We start from the raw sequence: 17,343 nt of genomic DNA on the forward strand, positions 1-17,343 counted from the left end.
AATTATATTTTATTTTTATCTATAATCATCATACCTAAACTTACAAGATGACTCTGTCTTGCATAACACCACAAGGACATTGTGTTTATAAATGATTTAAAGTTCGGACTTGCTAATAACATAAATAAACTCAACTATTGCAGTCAAGAAATACTTAAAAATGGTCTCAGGTCTGAAATGAAGTACTGTAAATACCATAAACTCAACCGGAAAAAAAAAACACAACTATTTTCGAAACCATGTGTGAAGTTGCTATTGCATAACATCACAAAAGGCGAAGACACCAGAATCAGGTAAGAAAACTTTGCGGACATATTGGCATAACTGAATCCCCTGTTGTTCCAAATATCACTGCTTCATGTAAGAGCTGATGGATTCTAAGCAGCTACATTTGTCAAATCTTTCACTGGGACAATTTCATCAGGCTGCACACATATAGCATTTACCACAAGTTAGAAAAATAACTGGAAAAATTAAGAGATTTACAAGACATTGGCTCTCTCTCTCTCTTGCAAGCTCAAGGCAATTTCAGTAAGAACGTCTGTATTATACCTTAAGACTATCAATTTTATCGAATTTACCAGATTTACATTACAATGCTTAACAAAATCGAAAATCCATGAGTTATTGCCTTTGCTAGGCCGCTTAAAATGTTTACAACATGATTTGAAAGATTTCATAGTCGAGCTTAAACTTTAAGAAGGGCACCAGATGAAAACAATAAGGCATAGACAGAGAAGCAAAGGATGTTTTGAGAGTAAATGGTCTAGATTTTGTTCAGATCAGAGATAAACTGAAAGGTACCTCTGCTAATTCCTCTTCATGCTTGGGGATGAAAGCTGTATCAACTTTTCCGTTTTTGAAATCCTGTTACAAGTAAATGTAAAAATCCAATACTTTCATGATTAAAAATCTTCCTAAGCTAAGAGTAGTTCTTTCACGCACCTCAACTTCAAGGATAAGCTTGTGGTACTCAATGGTGGTGGGAACCCCTGATGAAACAAGAAAAAAATTGAAAACATTTCATCACAAGTGCAACAAAAGCAGAATCAGCAATCCACGGAATACCTGTAATAATAGTGTCATTGAGTGCACGCTTCATCCGCTCGATCGCCCTTTCCCTCGTTGGAGCCCATACAATAAGCTAAAATGAATAAAAGACACACCATAAATGTCAAAAGAAACCGATGCTAGTCTACTGTGATGTCCTTAAACAACCAACCATAAACAATCCAGAAAGAAAAAAGGCAGAGTGAAATATACCTTTCCAAGAAGAGAATCATAGCTTGGAGGAACAACATAGTCCGGATACACATGGCTATCCATCCTAACAAAAGGACCTCCAGATGGCAGATACGATGTTATTCTTCCTGTTATTGTGACAGAAATAAATTTTTAAATCAAAAAGTCATATATGCTAACAGTTGGTAAATATAGCGTATAAACGGTGTAATAATAACATACCAGGTCCAGGTCTGAATCCTTTAAATGGGTCTTCTGCATTGATACGACACTCAATCGAATGTCCTCTAAGCACAATCTCATCCTGTTTAAGAAAATTATTCCAGATTGAAGAAGTTTTTCTATCAAAGAGCATATAATGATTGATAGACACCAGTTATACCTGTGTATAACGCAGTTTCTCTCCCATTGCAACACGGATCTGTTCTTCAATCAAATCAACTGAGTAAATCATCTCCGTCACAGGGTGCTCCACCTAATATTAATCAGTAGCCACTCGTTAAGCTTCAAATGCTTCTAGATTAAAAGAAAGATTCATGATAACTTAACAAACCTGGATTCTAGTGTTCATTTCCATGAAATAGAAGGAACCTCTCTCATCCAGAAGAAACTCCACTGTACCAACACCAATGTAACCAATGGACGCTGCTGCTGCCACTGCTGCATCACCCATGGCTTTTCGCAGCTCAGGGGTCAGTGCAGGAGAAGGTGCTTCTTCCAGCAACTTTTGGTTACGCCTCTGTGGTCAAGAGAAGATTTAGTTAGACGCGAAAGCAACACTCATAGTAGGTTTGTAACACAAGTTCAATTTTTTTTTTTGCATTGGTGTCTTAGCAACTACTATAGAGAACATTATGTGTGCAATTTGAAAAGATCACTAATGAGAAGCTCTATATATATTAAGTGGTCAGTTTTACTTTTCTTCTGAGATGACAAAGCAACAAAAGTGGATACTGGAAATGATACCTGGATGCTGCAGTCACGCTCGCCAAAGTGAACAACGTTACCAAATTTATCGGCAAGAATCTAAAATCCAACAGCAGTTAGATGAGAACAGTTGATAGCACACTGAAGATCTAAAAATATTTTTGCTGAGTCGAAGTCTATGTAAACCTGGAACTCAATATGACGGGGATTTTGCACGTACTTCTCCAGATAAACTCCATCATTTCCAAAAGCAGCAGCGGCCTCACTCTTTGCTTGCTGCAGAACACCAAAATTAAAGGTTGTTAAAAATCTTACAGATCTTTTATGGTATAGTAGTTGGATATGGTTAACTTTATGTATACTTGTATTTAACTACAACATCTTCATGCATGTAAAGTTTATCCTGAGAAAAATTAGGAATATGATGCAGACAATAGCACTCTAGGTTGTCTAAGGGTTATGATTCTATGATACATTCCTATCAAATATCTGAATACAGGAGGACGTGATTATGATCTTCTGAAATTCTAATGTTGGCCATTTTGTAGATCAATTTGCCTTGATTTTCATACCTGCAACAGTTTCACAAACTCTGACGGTTCATTGGCAAGACGCATTCCACGTCCACCACCACCTGCTGTTGCCTTGAAACCACAAAGAGACAAGTTGTGAGATTCAATACTCAGTGAAACATTCTAAGAAGTACAGAGATAGCTTTGGAAAAGAAAGACAAAAGCTTCATCTGCTGCCTATAGAAACGAAATAATTTACCTTGATCATTACAGGGTACCCAATCTCATTGGCGAGCCTGACTCCTTCCTCTGTGCTCTGTAACAATAATAAATTTCAATACAATAAAGTACCAAGAGACCCTTTAGTACTACTCAACTTGAGATGCATAACTGAATATTCTATAATACCTGCAATAATCCATCACTCCCTGGTACAGTAGGGACACCAGCATTTTTCATTGTCTCCCTAGCAGTTGATTTGTCACCCATGACACGGATGCTATCAGGCTGCAGATGCAGATAATCCCATTAGAGAGCATTTTCTTTTCCTATATTCTGAAATTAAAAAAAAAAACTTACATTTGGTCCAATGAAATTGATCCTGTGTTCTCTACACATCTCTACAAAAAGAGCGTTCTCCGCAAGGAATCCATATCCAGGATGGAGCATTGTACATCCTCTGCTAATCGCAGCTGACAGAACATTCGGTATCAACAAATACCTGCACACAATTCACAATAAAAAATTTATTTACAAACTTATATTTATGCATGTTAAGAAAAGAATGGAACAAACTTACGACTGGTTGCTAGGAGCTTCACCAATACAAACAGCTTCATCAGCCAACTTCACATGAAGTGCATCCTTGTCTATAGTTGAGTAAACAGCAACACAAGGGATCCCCATTTCGTGAGCTGTTCGGATAACACGGACAGCGATTTCACCTCTGTTAGCCACAAGAATCTTATCCCCACTGCTACAAGTAGCAGCAAACGCACCACCACCACTTTTTCTCTTCACGTTCCGGCTAACTTTTAAAGTCAGAGTCTTTTGCCTCGGGAAGCTAACCGTTTGTCCCATAGTGACATTACATTGGGAACTTCTAATACTACCTCCCGACCTCCCCATGAACAAAGACTAGTATATACATAAGGATAAGCGATTAGAATGTTTATTTCATAAGAATAACAAACAAGCATGCATTGTTACAGTTACATACCAAATAGATAAAAAAAAAAAAAATCAATTATAAATATTTTTCAGGAGATAATCAAATGGGAAGTATCAAGTTCGAATTTTCAAAATCTCAGACAATAATTAAATTAGACCAAAGCTCAAGTTCGAAGTAATGAATGCATCAAACAGAAAACTCCAAAAATGAAAGAGTGAAGATGGGGTGTTTTGTGTGCTTACGGGAAGGGAGACAATGGATTTGGGATTAGTAATCATTGAGGCGTCCATTGCACGCAGATCCTGGTTTACAGAGGAAGCAGAATCTCATCAACAATGCAAAACGAGGAAGAAGGAGGAGATGGAGAAGCTTCTTACCTTCTTTGTTTTTCTCTCCCAGGAGAAGTGTTTCGATGTAAACTAGGGGAGATTGAGTGAGAGACTGAACTGAATCTAACTGAAACACACAGAAAAGTCAAATTTATTTTACTTTCTTACAACAACACCAGAAGCTTTGGTAGGAAAATCACAATACATTAATTTGGGCTGGACCGTTAATGTTATGTCCTATCCTTTGGGCTGGGTTTTAGAACCTTTATTTCTAATTGAACCAAAACCAAACCAATTTATACCGGTCTAACTTCGATAAGTTTCTCTCAAACTCGTCTGGAGTCTAACCACACTAGTACCAAACTCGATGTTTCAAATTGCGATTAAAGAACATTTAATGTGTTGTCCAGTAAATTTCCCTATAATAAACAAGTGAAATAATACATGTTGTCCATAAATACAAGTAACCAAATCTCCACAAGCGCTAAGATTCACAACCAGATTAAAAAATTCAACAAACTTTGTAGAATTGAATTAAGGAAATGACAGACCATGTTCCGTTTGAAACTTTGAATTATTACATATTATTAACACTAGAAAAAATGATAAAAATCATAATTTACAGATTTTTTTTAATTTCAAAACTATTAACAACAATTAGCATTTAAACAAAATAAACTATGAACAAAAGATTCACAAAAAAAGTTTAATTAAGTTTTTGGTCACCGTGTTTTACCAGAAACAGCCACATGCGAAATCATAATCTACAGATTTTTGTATTTCAAAACTATTAACAACAATTAGCATTCAATATTTCAAAACTATTAACAACAATTAGCATTCAATATTTTTGCTGGTTTTTTCGTTGACATATCTAATATATATTGTTTTGTGTTTTTTCAAGTTGTGTTAAGCGCACACAAGATGGACTATAAGTAGAAGGCAAATGCAAAGTTTATCTACAAACCGATTGTTGGTTGAATGATATATTATTTTTGCTGATGTTTTATTATTTTTAGGGAAGCTCTAAAGGGGCGCTTGTAAACCTTGAATGTAACCGTGGTGTTGGCTTTGCCATCCCGATAGATACTGTTTTGAAGGTGATGAAGGAAAGAAAGTTGTTACGCCAGGCTAAAATATGATTGATTTCATGAACTAACTGAGGTTTGATTTCTTTCTACTTTATTAAGAGACAGTGCTGGTTAGTGTTTATGAGTTAATTAATTTTTGGTCACCATGATTTTACCAGAAGCAATCATATGCGGAAACTCTTCTTGTTTTTCTTTTCTATCTTGTATGATTATGATCTTCTCATTCTGTAATGTTCTTTGATCAATAGAACAATGTAATGAACGATACAAGTGCACAGAATCGACACGGTTCATCCAAAGAACACCAAGAAGATCAATACCAAGATCGTTGTCACGGGTTTTCTTTAGATTCTCATTCAATACACAACTCTGTTTTTCTCTGTTAGCAACTTTGTATTCTTTTTCTATTTCTCCTCCTCTACTTTTGATTTGTTAGTAAATCATGATACATTACTTTTGATTTAGGCTAGACCGTTGATGTTGTAACAAAAGGACAGGGTTTTAAGACATTTATTTCAAATTAACCGAAACACCAAGCCAATTTAGACTGGTCTGACTTTGGTAAGTTTCCCTCAAACCGGCCTAACTAACTAGTACCGAACTCCATGTTTCAAATTGCAGTTAAAGAACATTTAATATATTGTTCAGTAAATTTCCCTATAGAAACCAACCGTTAGTATAATAAACAAGTGAAAATAGTTCATGTTGTCCAAAAATACAAGTAGACCCTAAAATTCTCAATCAGATTAAACATTCAACTAATTATGTAGAACTGAATCAAGGAATGACGGAAACTTTGAATAATTACATATCATTAACAATAGAAAAATGATAAAAATCACAATTTACAGATTTTTGTATTTCAAAACTATTAACAACTATTAACGTTTAAACAAAATAAACTATGCACAAAACATTCAAAAAAAAAAGAAGTTAATTAAGTTTTCGTCGTGTTTTACCCGGAGCAACCAGATGCGGAAACTTCTTCTTGTTTTTCTTTTCGGTCTCATGTTGTGATGATCCTCTCCTTCTGCAATGTTCCTTGATCAATGGAACCAAGTACCAAACTATACAAGTGCACATGATCGATACTGTTCGTCCAAAGAACACGAAGAAGATTAGAACCAAGATTGTTGTCACGGGTAAAAAATGCTTCGGTCTTGAAATCTTCTTCAGATTCTCGTTCAATACACAGCTCTGTTTCTGCTCTGTTACCAACTCTGTTTTCTTTGTTTCGTTTTCCTCTTCCACTTTTGTTTCGATCTTGACGTTTAAATCATCTTGAGAATCCTTCTTCTTGGTTACCTTCTTTGTCTTGATCATGATAGGGACGCACTCTCCCGAGCTTTTGAACACAAACCGAACAAGTGGCGGCCCATCTGAGTCGACCCTCGTTGCGTAAATGCTTTGTCTCTTCTCGTCTAGGTCGGAGAGAAGTGCAGAGAACTTTTCGAGTCCGAGATCTGAATAAGGGTTCTTTCTTTCTTTCCTCGATCTCTTCCTTGAGGAAAATAGACTCACCATTTAAGAGATTGAAGTTTTTCTAACTGTGATGTTGTTGTTAGGGTTTAGTATTGGGACAAGATAGATGGCTTTCTTGTAATGATGATGAGACTTGTCTTTAAGACTAGGATGTGATTTTCTCGTATAAACAAATAGTTTGGTGATTTGACCAGATCTCATTAAATGTTATAAGATTGTTCGGATCACGTACTTTAGGCACTTTCTTTTTGTCCTGGGCACGAGTAGAATAGTTTCCACATTAATAAAAGACGTCATCTCAGATGTATTCTGGCTGACCTTAGTGGTTGACTTTCTTGCAGGAGAATCAAAGACTTTTTTTCCATGATGGCCCTACTTTTATTCAAACATTGGATGTGTTTAGAAAAGATAGATTGAAATATATGCACTATTTAGATAAAGTGGAATAAACAAAAAAAAATAACATCAAAACAAAAAGGAACAAATCACGTGTTGAACAAAAAGAAGAGAGCAAATCATGTGATTATGGGAGGGTAAACAATGCAATTAGTTCTTCTAAAAATAAGGCATGCAATTATAGTTCTCTTAGCTTAGGGCTTTAAAGATAACATAGACATCCGTATATATTTTTTTAAAAAACTTATGTTTGGTTTCGATTTGGTAAATTTTGCTGCAAAGAAGGCCTAATCTTATTCGATCATATATGATTGTGAAAGGAGATCATAGCGCGTTCGTAAAATATTTGTATATATCAAGTCTTTGTCCCATAATAATCACGCGTTAGATTAAACTAGTTGAGGGTTTTTGTTGAAAATATTTTTTTAAAAAGGGCACCTAAATTGAATTTTAGGGCTTTTGAATCTTTGAGCAAGGTTGAAGAAAATGAAAACTTGTGTAATACGCAGAACATCTATTTTCATTTAAAAGCATTTATTCACAGGATAGCCTTACACTTCACCAGAGGTTGTCTCCATAACAGTTTTGATATTGCAACGTTGTTCCATATAATGGAACATTGTACCACAAGAGCTGTTTCAAGTGTACACATAGAGGCTGCACGATAAGTCCTTCGAAAATGACATAGCTCACGAGGGGAAGCTTTTTATTGCAAGCATCATCGTATTCAGCTGATCACAGGGAATCATAAGACATACGCCAGCTCGAAGGAGGTGATGATGCCGCTAAGGACAAAGTCATTGTTGCTTAAAAGAAAACATTGTCTCTCTGGGGAGAACCAATAGTGTACTACTTCGATCGATCCATAACATATGTATTTGGTTTTGTTTCTTCTAAAGTTTGTATTCTTTTTGTTGTTTCCCTTGTTATTCCAAAGGGTGATATATAATAATATTCACTCTTTGTTGTGAAACACAAAATAGAGAAAAAACAATGTATGCTTGCTTATGAGATAATGTATTAAGTTCAAATAACAATTGATACATGATTTAATTTTCTTGAATCATATTATTCAGCCAAGTAATCTACTCTCTTTGGTATGATGCAGTGACATTCCATACGTTCCTTTCACATAAGCTATCATTTTCATTCATTTATATACGACTTCAAATTGTTTTTTTTTTTTTGTGTTACTTATTAAACTTGGCATATTGGTATTGTCCTATTCCTAATACAACAAAAGCGTTGCAATATTTCTGCCAGTATCTCGTAAACGATAGAGAATATAAATAATAATTCACTCTTTAAAAGCAAAAAGTGGACGTGCCGGAGTGGTTATCGGGCATGACTAGAAATCATGTGGGCTTTGCCCGCGCAGGTTCGAATCCTGCCGTTCACGTTTTTATTTTTCTTTTTCGGACTGTTTATGAACCGTACCATTGGCTGGCCCATCGAACTTGAGTAACATTATACTCCGGTTAATGTTCAGTATAAGCCCATTATGGCCCATGAACGAGTAGATAAAAAAAAGTTATACGGTCTCTCTCTCTCTCTCTATAAATATCTTCGGTCTTCCTCCTCGTCGCTCTTTCCGTTTTTTGTCCGACAGTCTCTCTGTCTCGGACTAACACCTGTAATTGATTCCGGAGATTGTTCTTTGTTTCTTCTTCCCTTGCGTATTTCTTTTTGTCAGGTAACCTTTTTTTGTTTCCTTTATTCATTTAGGTGTTCTAAGCTCTGAATCTTGTAGCCGGATAGTGTAGGGGTTAATCATGTATTTTATACCTAATTAATTTCAAATGGCTTGCAAATGTGAAAAGGTTTAATTGTGACAGAGATTGGTTTGGTTCATATGTCATGTTTTGTTGAATTGTCTGGTGGATAATGAAAATATATTTTGTTTTAGAATTAGACCATCACATGTCTCAAAGATTACCAATTTCTACTATCTGAATATTTATTTATATCAATGGCTTCTCTCTGTGTTTAGGAGCACTTTGTGATTACTTTGTAATACACCCATTGCTCCAACAGTATATGATCTGGTTCTGTATTTGTTGAGTCAGAGAAGAAGATGAGCTCTCAATTTAGGAGAGATAGGTCTCGCTTCAATCCTCAGCAAACATGGGTTCCTAGAGGTTCATCTACCTCCGTGGCTGTTGTAAATGACCCTACAGAGAGAAGTTCTGAAAGCCTTCACGCTGGTGCTACTGCTTCACGTCCTGCTTATCTGCAAAGGCAACATAACGGTTCTGGTCACCCTCCCTATAACCAGCACCAAAGGAGTAATGTCGCTGCTCCACCTCCACCTAATAATGCTCCAGGAACTCGGCCTGATAATCGCCAAAGAGTTGCATCTAATACTCGGCCTGTGACGAGTGGAAAAGGGTAGTTAAGGAGGAGAAGATTGTGGTGACAGACCCGAACTTGCCTCAACTTGTTCAAGAGATACAAGAGAAGCTGGTGAAGAGTTCTATCGAGTGTATGATTTGTTATGAAAAAGTTGGACGGTCTGCCAATATATGGTCTTGCTCCAGCTGTTACTCAATCTTCCATATGCATTGTATCAAGAGATGGGCTCGAGCACCAACTTCCATTGATTTGTTGGCTGAGAAAAACCAAGGCGATAACTGGAGATGTCCAGGTTGCCAATCTGTACAGTTGACGTCATCGAGAGAGATAAGCTACCGTTGCTTTTGCGGAAAGAGAAAAGATCCGCCCTCTGATCCGTATCTGACTCCACACTCATGCGGGGAGCCATGTGGGAAGCCTCTGGAGAAAGATTTTGCTGCTAAAGAGGATCTGTGTCCTCATGTATGTGTCTTGCAGTGTCACCCTGGTCCGTGTCCTCCTTGTAAGGCGTTTGCTCCACCTCGTAGCTGTCCTTGCGGTAAAAAGATGATTCATACTAGATGCTCTGAGCGGAGATCGGTTCTTGTCTGTGGTCAGCGTTGCGAGAAGCTTCTCAATTGTAAGCGTCATCTATGTGAAAGGTCATGCCACGTTGGCACTTGTGAGCCTTGTCAGGTACTGGTAAACGCCACGTGTTTCTGCAAGAAGAGAATGGAGACTGTCGCTTGCGAAGATGTGACTGTGAAGGGAGAGTTGAAAGCAGAAGACGGTGTGTATTCGTGTAATCTTATCTGCGGGAAGGGGCTTGGATGTGGTAATCATTTATGCTCCGAGGTTTGCCACGCTGGACCTTGCGGAGACTGTGACTTACTACCGAGTAGAGTGAAGACTTGTTATTGTGGGAAAAAACGGTTAGAAGAACATATCAGAGAGAGTTGCTTGGAGCCAGTTCCTTCTTGTTCAAACATATGCCTTAAGCTTCTTCCTTGTGGTTTACATACTTGCGCCGAGGTGTGCCACGGAGGTGATTGCGCTCCTTGTTTGGTCCAAGTCAATCAGAAATGTAGATGTGGGTCAACATCCAAGACCTTGGAATGCTACAAAACATCTTCAGAGACTGAGAAGCTTGTATGCGGTAAACCATGTGGACGTAAGAAGAACTGTGGGAGGCATAGATGTAGCGAGCGTTGCTGCGATTGGGACACACACTTATGCCAGTTACCTTGTGGGAAGAACCTAAGGTGCTTGCAGCATTCATGTGAATCGTTATGTCACAGTGGCCACTGCCCTCCTTGCTTCGAGGTTATATTCACTGATCTTACATGCGCCTGCGGAAGAGCTTCGATCCCTCCACCGCTACCGTGCGGTACGCCTGTCCCTACCTGCCAGCTTCCGTGCTCGATTCCTCAGCCGTGTGGCCACTACGCTACTCATGGATGCCATTTCGGAGATTGCCCTCCTTGTTCCGCCCCGGTGGAGAAGAATTGCGTTGGTGGTCATGTGGTTCTGAGGAACATACCTTGTGGGTTGAGAGACATTAGATGTAACAAGGTTTGTGGAAAGACGAGGCGTTGTGGTACGCATGCTTGTGCTAGAACTTGTCACCAGGAGCCTTGTGACGCTTGCGACACTTACAATGTTACATGTGGACAGACTTGTGGTGCTCCTAGAAGAGATTGTAAGCACACTTGTGCATCGCTCTGCCATCCTTCTCAGCCTTGCCCTGACTCAAGATGTGAGTTTCCAGTCACAATCACATGTTCCTGTTGTCGCATAACCGCTACAGTCCCTTGTGATGCTGGCAGCAATCTTCGTGTTGAGTCTCTCTATGAAGCCTCGGTTTTGCAGAAGCTTCCAACGATGCTTCAGCCTGTTGAGTCTAGTGGAAACCGAATCCCTCTCGGTCAGAGAAAGCTTTCTTGTGATGACGAGTGTGTTAAGCTGGAGCGTAAGCGAGTTGATATCACTCCCCTTAATCTAGACTATGTACATTTCAGCGAGAACTCTGCAATGACAGAGATTATTTCAGACATCTATAGGCGTGATCCGAAGTGGGTGCTAGCCGTTGAAGAGCGGTTCAAGCTCCTTGTACTTGGGAAAGCCAGAGGAAGCGTTTCAAGTGTCATCAAGGTCCACGTCTTCTGCCCTATGCAAAAGGATAAACGAGACACGGTTCGGCTTCTAGCTGAGAGGTGGAAACTCGCGGTTAAGAACGCAGGGTGGGAGCCAAAACGGTTTACAGTGGTTCACGTGACGCAAAAGTCAAAGCCACCAACACGGATCATTGGAGCTAGAGGTAGTGAGGGCGGGCCCCACCCGCCGTGTTTTGACCCGGTGGTGGATATGGATCCTAGGCTTGTGGTTTCTCTACTGGATCTCCCGAGGGAGGTGAATGTTAACGCTTTGGTACTGAGATTTGGGGGTGAATGTGTGCTTGTTTGGCTGAATGACAAGAACGCTTTGGTCGTCTTCCACGACCATGCTCGAGCCGCCACTGCCATGAGGAGGCTGGACCACGCTTCTGTATACCATGGAGCTGTGGCTGTCCAGAACGGCTCACAATCTCCATCACTAGGTAATACAATGGGGAGCTCATCCTGCGATGCTCAGAAAGCAAATCCATGGAAGAAAGCAGTGATTCAAGAGAGTGATGATGAAACCTGGGGAGCTGAAGATTCCTCTATTAGAGGATCATCTACAGATATTCAAGCCTCCACGTGGAGATCAGCAACTAGCAACACTCCAACTCTTACCTCCGTTAACTGTTGGAGTGTACTGGAGCCGGAGTAGCCATTGGTTAAGACAGAAGGGAGCAGTAGTTCAAAATCTGCCAGTAAACCAGTGGAAAGCTCCAGCGAAGAATTGGTGGATGATTAGGAGAAGAAAGGTATGTGCACACACTGATGATCCTTCTGTTTCTTTGCTATGTATAGAAAACGGCAGGTTGTTCAGACGTATATAATTTAGACTGCATGCGTTTACAACTGCTGTGATAAGCTTAGGTCCATGACCCATGTCAAAGCCTAGATGATAGAAAATGTTAGGTTGGTTATAAGTTATAAAACTATTTAATTGTGAAACGGCATGTCTTCTTTTTTTTTGTTATTGAAACATCAGTGTGTGCATACAAAGACACAATATGTAAATTGTTTTTTTCAGCTCCAACTATGACTAATATAACAAGAAGGACCCCAAATATATCCTTTCAAACTGACCCCAAACTTCCAATTGGTAACTCCAACACCTAATAGAGACATATGCATAGAAATGCAATCCTAATAATTGCCTAAATGATAATCTAAATGACAAATATATACATTAAATGATAGTTATAATCATGCAAATTCATAAGATATCATTTACATCTTTCCAAAAACGGACTAGTCACAATCATACGTTGAGACATGAAGTGTCAACTAACATAAACACAATCTAAGCGCCAAAAAATCAGTCTTTACTCCAATTGTCTGCAAAATCAAGCTCCAATCTGCAAGAAACCTAAAGAATCAGCATAAAAAAGTTTATTTAACATAAACAACATTCAGGAAGAAAAGAATACTATGCCATGGACGAGAAATAACATACATATATATCAATCTATCGTTATGTTTCAAGTCAACCTAAGAGAATGAAATTTAGACAGCAGTGGAATAAACAGGTTTTGAAACAGATTATGTAAAGCTTCATTTCAATCCACACACATAGGAGTGTGCCAATTTCCCAAAACAAATGCACAGATTTGTTCATAACGTTACAAGTAAAACCTAATAAGCAAAATATACAAATAGACATAGTCAAAAAGAAAAGATACAGCTTAAATGAAGAAGAACTTGCTTAGAGAAGAACTTCCAAGGAGACACTAATCGCACAATTTTGGCTCAGATGTGGTTAATAACTTGACAATTTTCCCAATCATTTCCTAAGCCAAGAGGTATTTGGCAAACTATAAACAGAGCAAAGCAATGTCTACCTACCCACATTGAAACTTGACATACTCAACAAAAAACAGCTTCAATTAATAAACTCAACTAACTAGTAAACACTATAGAGAAACCAAACCTCTTCACAGAAGAGTTCCTGAGTTAATTGATGATAGTTCACAAAATCAATTCTGACGCACCACAGAATTTGCATGCTTATAACATATCGTCTTCAAGATTTGGAACAATGAATCAAGTCTCAAGGCAAATACAATCCTCTATGGTTCTCCACCAACAACCATACCAATTACCTCTCCACCAACAACGATTCTTCGTAACTACTCCTTTATATTCTATCTTTTTCAGATTGGGAATATGCTTTATTTCCAAGTAGGTGTGCATCGATAACAACATGGGCGCATGTTATTATCGTGCCACCACTATCTATAATGATTCATGTGCCACTCGAACCGTCATCCAAATCGATGTGGACCACTGAATGAGCAATGATGGCAGCAACATTTTTCAGGGATTATCTTTCAAAAGAATCAAGGTCGGTTGTTTCAGCGCAGAGTTTGTAATTGTTCATGAGGCCAAGGTATTTCCACTCCTTAAAGCGAATGATCTACAGGCAAAACAAAATGTCAGATTGATAAACATGTCATCTAAAATCAGCTCATACAGTTAGAAATAGAGACAAACAGACACATCTACAAGTCGACACAAACAAACACATTTACAAGTCAAAGACCATGAAAATAGCTTAGCAACAGAGAAGAAACATCAAGGAGCACGAAATCAGCTGAATGGCAAGAACCATGTGGAAAGAAAACCAAAAGTAAAACTATGTGGGCCAGCCTTTTAGACCTAAAGTAGACAATATCATACTAATCGGATAATATAGAGTTGGACTGTTGGACTTTCACAATTCCAACAATTGGTATCAGAGCGGTTGACGAGAAATCTGCAAGAAGACCAAAATACCCTTGGAGTAGGAACGAAGCCCATCGAGTTAAGATTGGGAGGTGTGTGTAGCAGAGATATAAAAGAGATGTCCAACTCTAATAGTACGAGGTCTTTTGGGAATGAAACCAAAAGTAAAACCATGCGGCCCAGCCTCCTAGGCCAAAGTGGACAATATCATACTAATCGTATAATATAGAGTTGGACATGGATTTTCACAATTCCAACAAAAGGAGCAGTAGTTCAAAAACTGCCGGTAAACAACCAGTGGAAAGCTCCAGCGAAGAATTGGTGGATGATTAGGAGAAGAAGGTATGCGAGACTATGAACTCATTGTGACTCTGATCCTGCTGTTTCTTTGTTACGTATAGAAAACGGCAGGTTGTTCAGACGTATATAATTTAGACTGCATGCGTTTATAACTGCTGTGATAAGCTTAGGTCTATGCCACATCTCAAAGCCTAGATTATAGAACATTAGATTGGTTATAAGTTATAAAACTATTTAATTGTGAAACGGTATGTCTTTTTTTTTGTTATTGAATGATCAGTGTGTGTACATACAAAGACACAATATGTATATTGTCTTTTCAGCTCCAACTATGACTAATATAACAAGAAGGACGCTTATGAATACCTAACAAGGACTAAAAGTGATTAGGAGAGTTCCTAACACCTTGTCTTGATCTCTTCTATATTAGACCTTGAAGAAGGAGATGTAAAGACATCGTGAGAGGTCCTGACGATAGTTTGAAGAGCACCACTAGAGACTGTAACAAGAAGGTCTTTTACGCTGTCCTGGTGTTTCGGATTCGTCAAACCTTCAAAGATCTGATCATAAGTGTTGATGTCCATCGTCTTGTCGAGGTATACAGACACTGTTGTGCTGCTGAATCTCTCAATGCAATCAGATAAAAGCTCTTTACACTTATCATCACACAGCAATCTCATCCATTGAGGAGTGGTCTCCTCAGAATCATTCTTGACCTCATTTGAGTGAAACCCAAGAACAAGATTCTTAGCAAAGCTACCAACTACAGCGGAAAGAAACCTACCTCCTTCCTCTGAGAACGCCTTATCAATCACTCTATCAACAACACTTGGCTCTGAGCCAATCCCTGTAGACTCAAAGCTGGACATACCACGAGAGACACCAACAGTTACAGTCTGAGTAACCGTAGAGAGAGAGCTCGTGAACTCATCTGACGTGGCGATCTTAGCGATCTGTTTCAAGCTGTTTGGGATATTGTCGGAATCAGAGTTGAGAAATCTCTTCACGTCTTGAGACACGGTGGTCATGGTCTCGGCTGCAGAGAGGAAAGCTCCGAGGATCTTTATAAGACGTTTCCTCTTGGTGGTGACAGATAGTGAATGATAAACCTTGTAGACTCCATAACCGGAGACGCAGGAAACCGCCATCAAGATCAGCCATTTTCTTCTTTTATGAGGTGAAAGAGAGACCTTGATCTCCTAATCGAAGAAGGTCCATTCAGTTCTGATCCGAAAACAGATGATGTAACTCAGGTTCTGTTATTGACTCTCAACGATGAGAATAGAGGAGAGGGGTAAGTTTAGGATCAGCAGATAAAAGAAGAAGAAGAGAGAATCAACAAATGGAGCAACTTTGAGAAACTGGAAGAGACAGAGAGAGAGAGAGAAAACGGAGGATGATGACAAGTTGGATCTCTTACTAAAAGTAGAAACCTGTTATTTCGGTTCGGTAATGAATCATGTACAGTCATAATGATTCCTCTTCTTATGAAAAAGAAAATTAAATATATTTCAGTTTCATCAAAGCTATTGTAGACAACATTTCTTTGTAATATACTTTTCTTTAAACTATTTTCTTCTATATTTAAAGCAAGATATATCACTCATCTATATTCACAGTACGAAATATCATTTCTGTTAAGTTACAAAAAAAAAAAAAAAAATCATTTCTGCTTTATATAACTGTACACTGGAAATATTTGTTTCTAAATTTTAGTTTTTTACTATGAAAGAGAAAAATCTATATTTAAAGCAAAAATATCATTCGTGTATAGTTACAGTAAGAAAAAAGCGTTTATATTTTGTATATAAATACACTGGGAATATGTGTTTCTATATTTTATAATTTTTTATGTTTTAGAGAAAAATATAAGAATTTAAAATAATTTTATACATGAAATTAACTGTTTATTTATTGATATATAACAAAAAGGTGTCAAACAATCTAATGATTGATTTTCTACAAACAATCAAATTTACATGGTGAGATTGTCATGTGGACATGTGGAGGAGGTGTGGCATCAGACGATTCTCCGTTAATGGCAATAGACTGTATGCAGGGAGAAAACCAAAAGAGAAAGAAGTTTTAGTTTTCCTCTAATAGTATGATGAAATTAATTATATGGAATTAAATAGCATAAGCTTATATTACAAAAAGGAAGGCAGGAATATTAGTATTAGCTTTACTAAAAACATATAATGATGAGATGAATTAGAGGTGTTTGATACTAAGTCTTACATCGATCATATAGCATAAGATAACATGAAATGTTTAGTGAATGTTCTTAATGAAAGTGAAGGTAGCGTAAAATAGTAAAATATCTTGGAAGCATAAGTTAAGTTTCACTTTAACAAATATTTTAAGGATGGTGATGAATCATATACCATTTTCCTTAATAAAATATGTAACATATTTTGTTAATATAACGTATATAGCAAGCAAACCATACGGATCCATCTGTATGACATCATAAATATAAGAAAAAATCAAGACGGAAAGCCTAAGGTTTTAACATATATCACCTACCACAAAATACTTCAAATTATACTGCAGTTCAAGTCGATGTGGCAATATTACATGTGTTAGTTGAAATTTTGTTAAATTATCTCATGATCAACCAAAAAGGATATGCAAGGGTATGTTTAAACTATGTATCACTTGTGTTCTATAAGCATTTGATAGTTTTGA

The 17,343-nt window shown here is 37.8% G+C and overlaps 3 protein-coding genes, 1 non-coding gene and 1 pseudogene across 4 annotated transcripts; 2 read left to right on the forward strand and 3 right to left on the reverse strand.

Moving 5' to 3' along the window:
* Positions 1–116: 116 nt before the first annotated feature.
* LOC103843309 (biotin carboxylase, chloroplastic) lies at positions 117–4,416 on the reverse strand. The gene is made up of 17 exons (XM_009120015.3): positions 4,230–4,416; positions 4,095–4,154; positions 3,481–3,818; positions 3,261–3,402; positions 3,090–3,188; positions 2,941–2,997; positions 2,742–2,813; positions 2,356–2,445; positions 2,209–2,268; positions 1,796–1,981; positions 1,625–1,717; positions 1,465–1,546; positions 1,264–1,370; positions 1,069–1,144; positions 946–992; positions 805–867; positions 117–425 (listed from the first exon to the last, which is right to left on the reverse strand). Exons 2-17 carry the CDS (start codon positions 4,140–4,142, stop codon positions 378–380), a joined length of 1,608 nt encoding a protein of 535 aa, XP_009118263.1. The 5' UTR covers positions 4,143–4,154; positions 4,230–4,416; the 3' UTR covers positions 117–377.
* An 891-nt stretch (positions 4,417–5,307) lies between these two features.
* LOC103843310 lies at positions 5,308–7,744 on the reverse strand. Its single transcript, XM_009120017.3, has one exon. It carries the CDS (start codon positions 6,794–6,796, stop codon positions 6,206–6,208), a length of 591 nt encoding a protein of 196 aa, XP_009118265.1. The 5' UTR covers positions 6,797–7,744; the 3' UTR covers positions 5,308–6,205.
* Positions 7,745–8,467: 723 nt separating this feature from the next.
* On the forward strand, positions 8,468–8,549 carry TRNAS-AGA. The gene has a single exon. It is a non-coding gene; the product is annotated as a tRNA-Ser (tRNA).
* A 154-nt stretch (positions 8,550–8,703) lies between these two features.
* LOC103843311 lies at positions 8,704–15,032 on the forward strand (annotated as a pseudogene).
* Positions 12,458–15,861, reverse strand: LOC103843312 (protein PHLOEM PROTEIN 2-LIKE A10-like). The gene has a single exon (XM_033279599.1). The coding sequence runs from the start codon at positions 15,801–15,803 to the stop codon at positions 15,054–15,056; it is 750 nt and encodes a 249-aa protein (XP_033135490.1). The 5' UTR covers positions 15,804–15,861; the 3' UTR covers positions 12,458–15,053.
* Positions 15,862–17,343: the final 1,482 nt, after the last annotated feature.

This window comes from Brassica rapa, chromosome A09, assembly GCF_000309985.2.
Source record: "Brassica rapa cultivar Chiifu-401-42 chromosome A09, CAAS_Brap_v3.01, whole genome shotgun sequence".
Classification (NCBI taxonomy): Eukaryota; Viridiplantae; Streptophyta; class Magnoliopsida; order Brassicales; family Brassicaceae; genus Brassica; species Brassica rapa.